Source organism: Myotis myotis, unplaced genomic scaffold (assembly GCF_014108235.1).
Source record: "Myotis myotis isolate mMyoMyo1 unplaced genomic scaffold, mMyoMyo1.p scaffold_m19_p_12, whole genome shotgun sequence".
In the NCBI taxonomy this organism is placed as follows: Eukaryota; Metazoa; Chordata; class Mammalia; order Chiroptera; family Vespertilionidae; genus Myotis; species Myotis myotis.
The window spans coordinates 41,156,309-41,171,689 of NW_023416316.1; the positions used below are offsets into that span (position 1 = coordinate 41,156,309).

At 36.7% G+C, this 15,381-nt stretch overlaps 1 protein-coding gene across 3 annotated transcripts in view; it reads left to right on the forward strand.

Moving 5' to 3' along the window:
- Positions 1 to 15,381, forward strand: part of TRPM3 (transient receptor potential cation channel subfamily M member 3) — a 237,081-nt gene that overhangs the window by 11,516 nt on the left and 210,184 nt on the right. For all 3 annotated transcript variants that reach the window (XM_036330860.1, XM_036330862.1, XM_036330861.1), the window contains exons 4-5: positions 6,793 to 7,006; positions 10,363 to 10,487. In XM_036330860.1, the coding sequence (XP_036186753.1) occupies positions 6,793 to 7,006; positions 10,363 to 10,487 (339 nt within the window). The remainder of the gene's footprint in view (positions 1 to 6,792; positions 7,007 to 10,362; positions 10,488 to 15,381) is intronic.

The window sequence follows — 15,381 nt, forward strand, 5'->3', positions numbered from 1 at the left end:
TAGAGAAACCCCTGTGGCCTGTTCATATTCTCAGTGAAGTTTTATAATTATTTCAAAACCTTTAGCTTTGGCTTTTCAGCATCCATGACCTGGAAGTACCCAGTCTCTAACATTGAGGAATTACAAAAACAATATGGAATAAATTACGATGGCATTTTCACCTCCAAAATGTTGTGAGTCATCAAACTAGGAATCCAATAACAGTGACACCTCACATTTACATTCCCAATATTTTCTTTCTAGGGAGCTTTAACATATATTAAACCACCATAAGTATTCAACTCCTGCTGCAAAGCAAATGGCTCCACAAACCTGAAAAGCTACTATCAGCAAAATTGTCATAGTAGTCTGGTGCAACATATTCTCCTTGGCCACAGCTTTAATTAAACGCACTCATCTGAAATGTGGCTACAAAGAATTAGGAAATGAAATGATGCTTGTCACATCTCTTAAAAGAAAGGGAAATGGGGCAAATTTCCCACTCCAGGCTCATAAGAAAGGCATTAAAAATGTTAAAATAGATATTAGCATTAATAGTTCCATTACTCAGAGTAAGCAATACTAACAAATACCAGTTGCTCATTTCCAAGAATTAAAGGTGCTTTTGCAGTGTTAGGAGGAGAATTAGTCATTTACCATTTCCTAGAATGTAGGCAGATTTATTGTTCTGCAGTTTTGGATTTTTTTATTGTTTTGTTTTATTTTAAGTGTTCATTTTAAATGCTGGGTAAAGTTTTGTGGGTAAAAATTTTGGGCTAAAGAGGTGACTGATTAATTATCAGAGCCAGATTGCTCCTCAGAAGCTCGGGTTCAGAATGCCAAAGGAAGATTATGATTAATTTTTTAATTAAACAGACCCAGCCTGTTCTAAATAGTACCGGCTGCTTCCCCACTCTTCAGCCTTTGGCCACCCTGGGTGTCATAAAGGGGAAAGAATACTGTCTGGTTTGTGACACCTCTGTGATCTCCAAGTTTAGTGCAGAGTGAGGCATAATAAAGTTGAATTTTGCTTTGATGAGTGAATGGGAACATTTCTAACAATGAAGCAATAGGAGTGACTTTAGAAATAAAAACTGTGGTGAAGTCACCTGCTAAACAAAAGACCTTTAGCACCAGGCAGAACAACAATTCAAGAAGTCATTTCACAAAAGAAAATCTCTAGTTTTCTTTTATAGCCTCAACTGTAAAGTCTTCATTTCTAAGGTGTGGTTTGGAACTCAAAATATGTATTGTTGTGAAAGTTATGCCAAATGCATTGGCCTCCAAAGCACTTAAGAATAGATTAAACAGTACAATTTCAACTAGAGCAAACCTCTATTTTATGCAGAGCATTCTTGAGATGCAATTCTAATTGTCATCAGCTCATTGCAAGGCTTTCTGTCAGTCAAGGACCTAATAATGAAAGGGAAAAGGGAAGATAACCACAGCATGAGTAACTTATTTGAGCTCAGTTTATCTCTAGAAATTAAAAATTGGGTAACTATAAGAGCATGTGTTGAAGGATGGGTTAGGTAGCCCAGAGCTATAGCATTCTCCCTCTTGACAGGTATTCAATATAATAAAAGGGTAATATGCAAATCGACCCAGCAGCGGAACAACCTGTTGCTATGATGTGCACTGACCACCAGGAGGCAGATGCTCAACACAGAAGCTGTCCCTTGGTGTTCAGTGTGCTCCCACAGGGGGAGCGCTGCTCAGCCACAAGCCGGGCTGACAGCAGGCCTAAGCCATCAGTGGGACATCCCCCAAGGGCTCCCAGACTGCTAAAGCACGCAGGCTGGGCTGAGGGACCACTTGCACCCCCCACCCCCACCCCTCAGTGCACAAATGTTGTGCACTGGGCCAGGCCTCTAGTTTTTGTATAAACACCTGCACTAGTCACTCCAGATAACTTAAAGAGTTGAGATACAAAGCACTACTGAGAAGGGCGTACTAGTTTAAAAGCTAAAGGCAAGTCATTGAATTCTTTTGTATACAGAAGTCATTATAACCATCACCCAATTTGCATGTATCAGTTTTTCTGCTATAACAGGGATTTTGCATAGTTTAATCTTTACCATGTCCTGTGAGATGGTCGGGATCATCCCTATTCACAAGAAAGGGTGCTCAAATTGGCCAGATGGCTTACAGGGCGACTATCTGATGCTAGAGTGTGATGCTGCTCATAATTGGAAATCAAGAAATGGAAGCACATGTCACTACATCAGAGTCCTGCCCAGGTGACTAAATTTAATATACACATGAGGAGGATTTCTTTTTTTAAATATATTTTTTATGATTTCAGAGATGAAGTGAGAGGGAGAGATAGAAACGTCAATGATGAGAGAGAATCATGGATCGGCTGCCTCCTGCACACCCCATACTGGGGATCGAGCCCGCAACCCGGGTATGTGCCCTTGGCTGGAATCAAACCTGGGACCTTTTAGTCTGCAAGCTGATGCTCTATCCACTGAGCCAAACTGGCCAGGGCATGGGGAGGATTTCTTATTTGTAAGGTGAACCCTTAGCAATTAATGAGCTCACAAGTGGACAGGCAAAACTGCTTATCTTGACAACCGAAATAGCTCCTCATTTCAAACCACATTGACCATTTAGCAGGAATTGATGAATTGCTCCGGGAACAGTCATTTGTGATTTTGAAGCTGCTGATCGGCACAGGAGTGGGCTGTTATATTACAAGCCCCTGGAGAGCTTACTGAATAACCTGATTTTATGGGTGTAAGAATATAATTTAAAATTTAAACCTTCAGATATCACAAAATATTATTTTATCCCTTAGTTTTATTATTCTCTTATGCTCATTTTAAACTAAAAATCTTTAACTTCCATGACTGAAATTGTTTTAAGTGAGGTTTTATTGAGTCAAAAATGCTAGACAAAAGACTGGTCTTGGGGCATGGAGTCTAAATCACCAGGGGCATGGCCAGGTAGAAAAGACAGCATGTCCACTGTCCCACCTCCAGTATGGGGAAGGGGAAAGAAAGAGGTAGTCTGACAGAATTCACATGAGCTATGGGCAAAGGTGGGGGACAGTGAAGCAGGGCCAGCTCTGGGGTAGCAGAATCCCCATAAAGAAGTGTCCACTCCTATAGACTGGCCGTGGGCAGCAGTCTGGAAAGATCACCTGTAGATGAGCCAAGGCTCCTGGAGTTAGATGGTGCCTGGCTAAAATAAACAGCAGGAAATACCCACCTGGAAATTAATCCAAAATTCCAAGGGGTTAAAACAGGAGTGTGAGAAGGCTTTTGTGAGCTGGTCAGCAGCCATTAACAGGCTAGCAGTTTCATCTCTTTCACTCTCCAGCCTGCTCTTTAATTTAGACCTCAGAATTTATTTATTTATTTATTTTTTTGCTTATTACCCAAAACCATTTCATGGAGTTCCTAAACAATAATATAACAAAAAGTAACAAATTGCTTTATTTAAATATTTCTCTTTTTTCCTTATGTTGCCTCTCATGCTCAAAGGGAAGGGCACAGTAAACCACAAATAAAACCAAAGGACCAAGGACACCCAGTATTTGTTATTTATCAGGAGTGGGATGTAGTCAATCATGTGTTCCTTTGTATAAGAATTATTCCTGATAACAAAGAATTAGCTAGTTAGAGACATGCTGAGTAGCTTGATAATGACTGCATGTTCCTATTTAATGTGGCCTGTCCTGAGTAATTCTTCCAATATTTCCTCTATTTTTCTCTTTGATTTCTTATAAAATATTGAGTGTCCTTTCTTTCCTTTGGTCCAATGACAGAAACAAGACACACCACTTAAAATCTTTGGTCTGGGAAAGAGTTGTAATCTTTGCTACCCCTGTGGTCCCTGGGGAGCTAGTTAGAAATGCCAAACCTCAAGCCCCATCTCCAACCTGTTGAATCGAGGTCCTCCTGGTGAGTCATGCATGTTAGTCTGAGAAGCACAGCTCAACCTAGAGTTCCCAGTGTGGCGGTAACTTTCAGAATGGATTAGTGAATGGTTAATCTATAATAATAAAAGCCTAATATGCTAATTAGACCGGTTGTCCTTCCAGACGACCTTCTGGATGAAATCCGGGTCCTGGGTGCCTGCTGGCAGCCAGAGGGAAGTCCAGGTCCGGGGTGCCAGAGGGAAGCCAGTGCTGGCAGCCGGGGGAAGGAAGGCCTACTCTTGCCCAGATTTCGTGCTTTGGGCCTCTAGTTATTAGATAACTAGCTCTGAGGTTCCTGTTATTCATCTTCCCTAGGTTTCAGTATCCTCATCTGTAAAGCAGAATTGAACTAGATGATTTCTAGTTCCCATGACTGCTAACCCAAGCTCCCTTTTATTTCTAAGATTGTAACTACTTCATAGCCAGTACTGAAAAAGTCATGGTCAGGTCAAACATGGTCCCTCTCCTCAAATATCTTGCAATGAGATAAAACTGACACATGCAAGCAGCAACCAGAAATAAAATATCAGACTGGGTTTGATTGAGAGTTATATAGCATCAACATGAGTTTGCATTCTCAGGAAAAGTCAGTGAAAGTCTTTGAAAGACTAGAATGATTTATATAGAGGAAAGTGGAGGGAATGGGTTTTCTAGGAGGTAAACAACATTAGCCAAATACAGAAAGAAGTAGGGAAATGGCTCTGAATAAGTAGGGTAAGGCCAAATTGTGGGAGACCAGGACAGGCAGAATGGGAGTTTACATATGATATAACAATTTGAGTTGGAAAATAATATGATCTAAAAAGATTTGGGGAAAAGAGTCTGTAATTTTGGTAAATTCCCAGCCAGGATATTTTCAAGGGTTACCTATTCACCATTATCTCTTTTATCACTATCAAGAATTCTGGTATGGCCTCCAAGGGGCTCCATTTTTCTTCTGTTTTCAATTCCTTAGTCTCTAGGTGGCATCTGGTTTATTGCTCTGGATATATCATTAGCATGTCTGTTTGGTAGTTTAATTTATCCATTTAGTTTTCATTTAAATTATTATATTTTAATTTTAGAAGTTCTATTTTTTATTATTTTTCAAATGTATGTGGTCATTCCTTATCATCTCTTGTTCTTTTTTTTAAAATATATTTTATTGATTTTTTTACAGAGAGGAAGGGAGAGGGATAGAGAGTTAGAAACATCGATGAGAGAGAAACATCGATTAGCTGCCTCCTGCACACCTCCTACTGGGGATGTGCCCGCAACCAAGGTACATACCCTTGACTGGAATCGAACCTGAGACCTTTCAGTCCGCAGGCCGACGCTCTATCCCCTGAGCCAAACCGGTTAGGGCCATCTCTTGTTCTTTACTCACATATTGAATTTTCTCATTTATGTTTTTTAACATATAGCTATTTCATACTCTGTGTCTGATCATTTCAATATCTTTGAGGCTCTTATTCTACTGTCTGTTGTTTCCTTTGGTTCTCATTCATGCGGCTTTATTCCCTTGTGTAATTTATTGTAATTATTTTACTATGAAGTTATTATTTTCCCTTGGAAATTATTTGAGGTCTTGATTGATGACACATTCCTGCACAGAGAATTTACATTTGTTTCTGCCAGTTAGCTGGAGCCATTAGCCCAATAGAACTATTATACATTACTCTGTTTGAGTTTTTGAAACCATGTTGATAGTGTGAATGTGGGCTAAAACCTGTATGAGGATCTATTTTTGTTTATAAATAATCAGAGGGGAATTTCTTTTTCTTTTCTATTTAGGAAAAAAGGTAAGCAGGCAGACTTCCTGATCTTCTGTACACCAGACTTACTTTTTTCTTCCTTACTCTTGAGGTTGGAGGCCTTTGAAGTATCCCAGGTCTTTAGGGGGTCCCTGATTAGTCTCACCCACACTGCATAAACCCATTAAAGCAGATACCCAAGTCTTCCGGGATTTAGGAGAAACTGACAGGGTTAAAGCCTGCTTAGTGCTTCTTTATCTCCTGAGATTCCAGCTTCCACTCTGTTTAGGAATCAGGATGTTCCCTCTTTTCATGCCAGCTCAGCACTGCATTACAAAAGGCTTTCAAATATATTTTCCCAGTATTTCCATTGTTTCCAGATAGAAATGAAAGGCTTTATACAATTAAACTGAGACCTAAAAGTAACTATGTATATGGTGATATGAATAACTATATACATAGATTTATCATTATAGGTATTTATGGCATTTCATTTATAAGTTACTTGTCATAACTTAATTTCTGGTTGCATCTGGTAATATTATATATGCTATACATTCTAATTTTTTTCAACTATACTGCAAGAGAAATGTGCATGCCTTTTGTCACTTTGAAAGATAAAGAAAACATTTGGTATGCAGTTATTATATATTTAAATAAATATAATCAGTTGTTACCTTATTTTAAAATTTTCATTACATTATGTAGAACGATAGAACTTTTCAAAACCTCTTGAAATAACAGGGTCACAGAAACAGTTACACCCAGGTCCAGCTGGCATAAAGGGATCACTTATATTGAAAATATTAGATACATTTGAACTGTTGCACAAATGTTAATGCCGGTAAATAGAAACATGATTTCCTTTGAGCAAAGAGCATATTCCAGGAAGAATTGTGCCTGTGCTTCATTTAAGAAAAATAATTTGAAAGTTTGTAGTTATTCACAATTTCAAGAAAACCTTTAAAAAAGTGTCTCCCTTTGTCTAACGAAGGCTCTTTTGGTAAAGCAGATGATTTATCCCTTTTTAAAAAATCTGAGTTCATATGAGACATTTCTCAAGTAGGTACACATCTCATTCATCACTGCAGTCACTAAAAAGAAGCAGCCCCAGCCAGCCCTGCCCTGTCTAACCCATGGCTCTTCTTCTTCCAGTATGTGCGAGTATCTTTCGATACAAAACCTGATCTCCTCTTACACCTGATGACCAAGGAATGGCAGTTGGAGCTTCCCAAGCTTCTCATCTCTGTCCATGGGGGCCTGCAGAACTTTGAACTCCAGCCAAAACTCAAGCAAGTCTTTGGGAAAGGTCTTATCAAAGCAGCCATGACAACCGGAGCGTGGATATTCACTGGCGGGGTTAACACAGGTGATTGGAAGTGGGGCAGAGAAAGGCAACATAAGCCACGAGAGCACTGTGACTAAGATAACTTTCTCCGGAGGTTAAATGTATTTATATTCCCCCGGCTTCTCCTACCCATGTGCCCATACTCACTGGTTCTCTCTTCTCTCATCATTCTCTCTCCCTCCTTCACCTAAATGATAACTCTACCATTATTTCTCAACCAAGTAGAATTACTTACGCATGAGAAACAGGTTGTGATATTTAATACTTGACTATACAGAATTTTTAAATGTGACTAATGTAATATCATGGGATATTTTCAATATATCAAGTTGCCAAATAAGCATCCAATAATTCTTTTTAAAAAAAATTTTTATATTTTTCAAATATAGTTAACATTTGATATTATATTAGTCTCAGGTGATCAGCATAGTGATGAGATATTTATATAACTTATGAAGTTATCCTCCAATAAGTCTAGTATCCCCTGACACACACATATTTATTACAGTATTATTGACTATATGCCCTGCGCTGTGCCCAATAATTCTTTAAGGAATAACTTTTGCTCTAAATTAGAAGCTCTGCCTCTGTTTTTTAATTGATTTTAAGTTTGATGGAAGTAGCTTTAATTTTATAAAATGCCCTTTCCATCTGAAACATAAAGTATAGTAGCAAAGCCCAGAATATTATTTGCTTGTTATTTCAAATGTTATTAAATAATCTCCACATCAGTAGAAGATACACTCCACTCTGAATTCCAAACAGTTTTTTCAACCTGCAAGAGACATTTCTACATTGTGATACAGGCAGGTTGTCAAACCAATTCTTACAAACCCACTTATACTGAAGTGCTTATCTGCAGAATTAATGTGCAACAGAGTGGAATGGATGCCTGTAAATTGTTTTGACATATTTCCCCAGCCTGAGTCTGAAGTGCCAATTGAAAGTACACAAGTAATGCCGCAGTGAGTTAATTCAAACTTGTTACAAGTCTCCAAGTCTGCAGATGTAGGCAAACTTGGAGGTTGTGGAACATTCTAACATAACCCCGGACCAACGAGTTTTAAATAAAAGATTATCTCAGTGTTTTTTATTCTTTTGTTTATAGTTTGGATGATGTTTGGGTGAGTCCTGCACTCAGAATTCTCCTCAATACCTAGAATTTGTGAGCATTCGGCACGGAACTCGATGCGCACAATTCAGCAGTGAACTCAGGATTGCCCGAGCTCTTCATTGTTATGTGAAATCCTGGCTTAGTCTGTAACTGACATGATCTGAGAATGACCTGCTCGGTCAGCTCTTCCCTGTTTATTTTGTAGTGATCAAATGTCCACAGAGCAATTTTCTTTCAATGACTGTTTAGGCTTTCGGGCTCCAACTTTCACTCACAGCTTAGTAGGCACCATTCGCCTGGGATTACTCACTCTGTTGCTCTCCTGACATAACCTGTACCTCAAATCGAGACCAAATCAAAATTTCTAAAGGTTCTGAAGAAATTCTTACCAATCTTTTGTTCCTGAGTACTTGTTTTTCTACTTTTATGAAGCACATCTAATAACAAAAGAATTTACAACATAAATACTATAAACCAAAGAGTTCTTTTCTGCCTCATTCCAGGCTTGAGGTTCAATGCAATACTCTTGCGAGGTGACACACTCAGATTACATAAGAGATGATGGTGGGATTATGGCAGATGGAAGGGCATTGGACTTCTTGTCCAGGACTACCCTGGAAGGAATTTTGCATGTAAATGGGGGGAATTTTTAATATGAATAGTCACAGCTTTGTTTCTTATATTTTTAAACCAGTGCTCTCACTTAGGAGATCCATAGATAAGCTAATAAGTGAAATTGATACTCTTCTCAACACTTCCAGAATAGCTCAACGTGGATTAGTGGTTATTTACACTATTTTGTTATTTGATTTTTTTTAAAGGAGGATCTTTCCGTTTCCTCTTACAAATATTTCAGAATCGAGTTGTTTACACATATATTTCCCATCCCATGACTCAATTGCCTGGTGTGTTTTGTGTGCTTAGTTCAGTGCATGGTTTCTGAGCCTTTACTCTGTGCTAGCCCCTGAAATACACAAAGATGAGTATGATACTGACCCCCACCCTAACCTTCCCCTCAAGGAATTTTACATTTAGAGGGGCCATCTTCGTGTGTGAGTATGATTCATGACAGAATATGGTAGGGGACATATTGAGCTATTCAAGATATGCAAACCAAATCCTGTTCAAACTTAGATGAAATAAAATCCAACTCAGCTTTCATATACAGTGATGGCAAACCTTTTGAGCTCAGCATGTCAGCATTTTGAAAAACCCTAACTTAACTCTGGTGCCGTGTCACATATAGAAATTTTTTGATATTTGCAACCATAGTAAAACAAAGGCTTCTATTTTTGATATTTATTTTATATATTTAAATGGCATTTAACAAAGAAAAATCAACCAAAAAAATGAGTTCGCGTGTCACCTCTGACACGCTTGTCATAGGTTCGCCATCGCTGATATAAGAGATGAAACTAGGCGTGAAGATTTCCTTGAGCAATGGGTGGAATTTTTGTTAGTGGAAACATCTTCTCTTAGAGAATACATTTCATATCTTATATGAAAATTACCATTGAAGAGGGAGGTGAAACAATTATTAATTGAACCTTCTTTAGATGGTTTATAAAGAGATAAGTTATAGGTCTCCAACCATCTTATAAACTGAATTTCTCACTTTTAACGACAGTGATGGGGAAGGCCATCATGATAGGAGAGGAAAACTATTAGAATGATAAAAATAAAAAGGTATATTTATATATTTTTAACATGAACTTTCCACAGAATATGCCATCATTTTCTTTCCAAGTAGGGTCTTCTCATTATGTGTCCATAAATTGAAAGATGAAATTAAGGTTGACAAAATCTGGGCTGTCACTATTCTATTTGACCCTAACTCTTACAACTGTGGTGTAAATTTAATATAATGTTATATATCATGCTTTTTATAGGATACAGTCATGGAATTGGTTCTTAGTCATATTTAATACATCATTATGCTTATAATATAATACCAGAAAAAGATTTTCTAAGTTTAAAGAATTATATCTATGTTTTTACAGAAGTTAGACGCATTTTTTCATATAAGATGGGATAAGAAATGCATTGCTGGAGTTCATATACAAGTCTTGACAAATGTATCTGGCATTAGAGGCACAAGTTCATACTCACATAAACAATGCAGTTTGTATAGAAATGTGTCAAAATTGTATATTCAGCACATTTAATCTTGGGAGAAATAATAGTAGTCCTCACAATTTATTTTAGAACAATGGAAGGTGATTGCTTTAAAAGGCAAGAATAATACTTCTCTTTTTCCTCTTAGGTGTTATTCGTCATGTTGGCGATGCCTTGAAGGACCATGCATCTAAGTCTCGAGGGAAGATATGTACCATAGGTATTGCCCCCTGGGGAATTGTGGAAAACCAGGAGGACCTGATTGGAAGAGATGTAAGTCCTGGGAGTTTCCCCTGTATGTAACTTCTCATAGGGGTGATATCAAAAAAGTTAAATAAAATTGCAATTCAAAATATACACATTACAGTACTCTCTCAGCCCCTACCTCCAAAAATAAAACTTACGTTAGGAATCATTTATTGAAAGACTACTCACTTTCCAAAATCTATCTTTGAAAATTCCAGTGTCAATTCTTTTTACTAAGAAAGTTTCTAAGTAAGACCTATCAACTGCCTTCTTGGCCTGAATCAAGCAGTGCTCTTTCCTCACCCATCAGATCTTGCATGTGCTCTTGGCAAGAATACATTAAGATTCATTAACAACGTGGACCCATTGGCTCACACATCAAGAGGTCTCTGCTCACCCCAGGTCTCCAGCTTCTTTATTATTTGAGTGCCCTTCACCTAGACCTGGAACACTGCAAAGGGAGATTCTCTGCATAGAGCTGTGGCTGCCTTGGTTGGTCTTTCTTTCACTGGGTGAGGAGTGGGCATAATTGGATTCTTTATTTCCCATTATGGAGCTACTCAGAAGCCTTGACCAAATTCAGCAGGATGCCAACCTCTTTTTTCTATTCTAATGTCCCAAGCCACACACTGACCAATCAGTCAGCAATTCATCAGAGAGGACTTGGTCTTATATTTATCTGAGTCATCATTTTATCTATGGTGTCTGTCAAAAAATCAAAAGAAAAAAAACTCAGAGAGGTTGAGAACTGGTCTTAGTCTGCTTTTTCTGTTGTATTGCAATAATGTGAAACCATCTTACTTCAATGCAATACAATATATGCAGTTTTTTCAAGTTCAAACAAAATACTTTGAAGAAAAAAATCAAATACCATGAAACGCAAGCAGTAAGCAAATACTCTTTAAATTCATCAAGGCTTTTATTTTAAGTTATAAGAAGTGTCCATATCAATGTTACCAATTTACATGTAGACATGCTAATTTATCCAGAATATGTAGAATAAGGAATGAGATATTAGTTTTATCAGTGGAGTATCCCTGTAACTGAAATTTACTGGCTGTTTTATATCACACACAAATTAAATATCTCAAGCAGCAATTCCCAAAGTGTTTTGTAGTCAGAAGTGACTGTAAAAGTAATGTCACTATTTTTTTCAGAGTGTCTGAGACTGGTCTTTGATGGAGTATACCTGGATTAGATTCCAAGTTGACTCTTAAGTGTAGGTTAATTGTGACCTAGAACAAATATATTTCTTAAAGAACTAGAATATGCTACAATGTCCTAATACCAAAAGCACTTATTATTGCGTTTTATTAACAAATGAGTTAATTATTTAAAATGTGATAACTCAGAAATCATCTTTAAATATTCACAGCTTCAGCATCTCTATCATAAACCTGTTATTATTATTTGATGTTAGGTGGGAGAGGCATTCTGGAACTTTCTCATTCAAATGACCTAGGAATAAATAGAAGCTGATTATTTCTTTATTCAAGAGAGAGTAACCAAATAATTGTCTCAGTTGTCTAAACATTTGCAGAGAATGCTGGCCTTCTTATAATATTCTGTTTGTTCCTCTTATAAATCTTCTATGATTGTAGAAAGATAGTACTTATATTGCATTTACTGGTTTTGCTGAGCTGAATCACTCCTGATTTATTTTTCCTCCCATTCCTGCATTTTCTCTGATTTTACCTCCCCTTATGCTATTTTTATTCTTTTTTCCCCCCCATATTTCTTCCTACTTGTATGCCAATAGGAATTTACCCATGCCTGTGCCAATAGGATTTAATTATATTGTCTGACTTTCCAATGAGAAATGGTCTTGATACCAGCCTAGAGGGCAGAAAAAGCCACTTGTGTGTACAGTAAATTGTGCACATTCATTGTCCCTGCTCACAGGAGTCTAATAAAGGCAAGCCATAGCTCACCAACATCCAAGCGAACCTCAGAGAGAGCATAGAGAAAAGGAAATGAAGTTGGCAGGTTGTAGAAAACACAGGAAAAACAGTTGTATTTTAGTTCTTCAGTAAATCTTTGACCAAGATCCACTGAATTTCAACCACGCTAGTACAGTTTTTCACAAAAACTGGGGAATTGGAATATACATAGAATTTCTCAGGCTCTTGTTTTTCAAGCTGTAAATTATTGTAATAAAATTGGTATATATCATGACATAGTTTGAGGGAATTTTTAATATGTCTTTGCTATTCTAGTATGATCATTCAACAAGAATGTAATGGTAGGTTGCCATAAAAAGTAGTATATAAATAAAATGTTGATGATCATGGTAAAAATCCCCCTAAAAACCACCAAAATAGAAATGTTTTCTGGTAAGCTTCTTAAGTAGTTATAATAATTTTCATAGCTATTTTAATTTAGTGCCTCTGCCCTTTTTCTTCTACTTTATAGAATTAAACTTGCATGTAATAAACATCAAAGAGATAAACCTCATGTAGCAGGGGGAAAACACTAATGTATTGTTAAAAATCTTTGCCACTTCAGAATTCTATCAAAATGCAATTATTTGAAAACATAAGACAGTGGTATTTTTTGTCAAGTTCATGTCTGTATTTCAGAATAATGTTGAAGTGGCACAAAATAAGTGTCAAGGGAAATCTAGGAAATTTACTTGAAATAAATAAAAATATAAGAATCAAAGAAAGGCTCTATTTCTTATCCTTGATATTTACTGCAGTGGATTTATTGCCCAACTGACAGAAAATATAGATTATTTTATTTCTGTGGAGCTGGCTCTCAAATGAGCACTTTTAGAAGCTGGACATTCAAGTATTACTAGAGTTATGCTATTTATAGAAGCCGTTGACACAGCAGTTGCTAGTTGCTATTCATCTCAGAATATGAATATCCGTTTGGAATGCTACTATAAAGGCAAAACTAGTTCTAAACATAAAGAAGGAAGATTAAATTGCCCCAAGTCTGCTTTGAGATATCTTGAAGCATTTACATTACCTCCCTTCAAGTCTTAGCTCTTAGCTAGACATTAAATTAGACTTTAAAGATACAGGCATGTATTTTTGGAGTCTCAGAGCTCCAATTAGAGCCTCAAGTGTAGTAGGTGCTCAATGAATATTGATGAAGCTGAATTGGGCACGATGAAATTCAGGCTACAAGGAAAATAAACATTATGGGGGAAATACTATGATAGATCTTAACTAGTTTACAACTTTATCACACAACGTTATCTCTAATCATATTTCCAAGCTTGATCGTACTATAGTGACTATAGTGAGGGCATTTTTCAACCTGGCATATGAATAGAAAACTATTTTCTTATTTAGCAATTCAAGGTGGGAGGTGGATGGTTATGTTGGTAATGGGGGCAAAGTGTAGACTGAGAACAGGCCTTTCTCGAAACCACTGGTTCTCAACCTGTGGGTCGCGAACAATGAAAATACATCCTGCATATCAGGTATTTACATTACGATTCATAACAGTAGCAAAATTACAGTTATGAAGTAGCAACGAAAATAATTTTATGGTTGGGGGTCACCACAACATGAGGAACTGTATTAAAGGGTCGCGGCATTAGGAAGGTTGAGAACCACTGCACCCTTTGAGAAATGCATGATTCACCCAAATGAATGAGAACTAGCCTTGGTTCTTTAAATTTAAATTTCTTCTATTCTGTTTAACCAAACATTTCTTTTCTCAATTAATAGATTAATACAACAGGCTTTGGTTAAGAATATTGCTATGAAAATTAGATAGTAATACTTTTTTTCCTGAGATTAGACATAAAAATGTATATTGTTTAGCTATTGAACAGAACCCCACCTCTGTGATTTCTCCATATTACTCTTACTGACCCTTTCTTCTATTACAACCCAAAAATTCTACACTTCAATCAAACTAACTTCAAAACTCACTCCCACCAAGTCATCTTTTCTGACTAACTTTATCCCAAATGTCATATTCTGATTTATCTCATAACTGTCTTCTTCCCCACCTTAATTAATAACTCCTCAAAAATAGACTGAGTTATTTTTGTTTGTTTCATATTAACCACTGATGTAATACTTTTATGAACATGAAACATTGACATATCATTTAAACTCCACAAGATTTGATTGCTCCATTTCTAAGTGGATTATAAATACACCTGTTCTGTCTATCTTCATAAAATTTCTATGAGCATAATCATAATAATGGTGATTATAGTTTATTGGGCTCTTATTTGATGATGCTCTCTGTGCTGGCATAGATTATTATCCTTATGAGGTCTGTGTTATCAGTTTTCGTAGTAAGGCAGCTAAATAAAGGTTAGAACCAAGATCCACTGTCTCTGAAGCCCATACTCTTAACTAGTAGTATGCCAACTAAGATATAAGAAGGTATTTAATGATATCATGTTCTTATTATTAGTTAAGGTAATTGGCAAATATCATATGCCTATAAGTTGAATTAAAAATAGATTCAACAAGTGTGGCCAGAGCCCTTCACTTCGTCCCTAGATAATCTCAACCTGCATAGATGATTATAAAAGTGTCACCAGTGAAAAGTCAAGAAAGAAGTTCCAATGTATTTTAATTTTCATATGACTCATTTTAGACTTGTATTCCTTTAGAAAACAATCTTCCCGGAGTTTTTTCAGGGAATGGAACAATTTATGAAGCCATTATCATTTGTTTTTTCCAAAATCTAGATTAACAACACACATTTCAAATTAAAAATCTAGATATGATCACAAGAAAAAATACATTTCATTTTAACTTGAGGATGAAAATTGTGTTTGGGGAGATTTCCAACACATCATCTTATGTGCTTATCAAATTATCTTGACATTCAAGGACATCTTATAGTTTCCTCAATTATAGATTTATTCTCAGAATTTTATAATCTCTAAGAGTTCTTATATTTAATTGGAAAGTGTTCTTTTGATGTCATTTTGATATTTCAA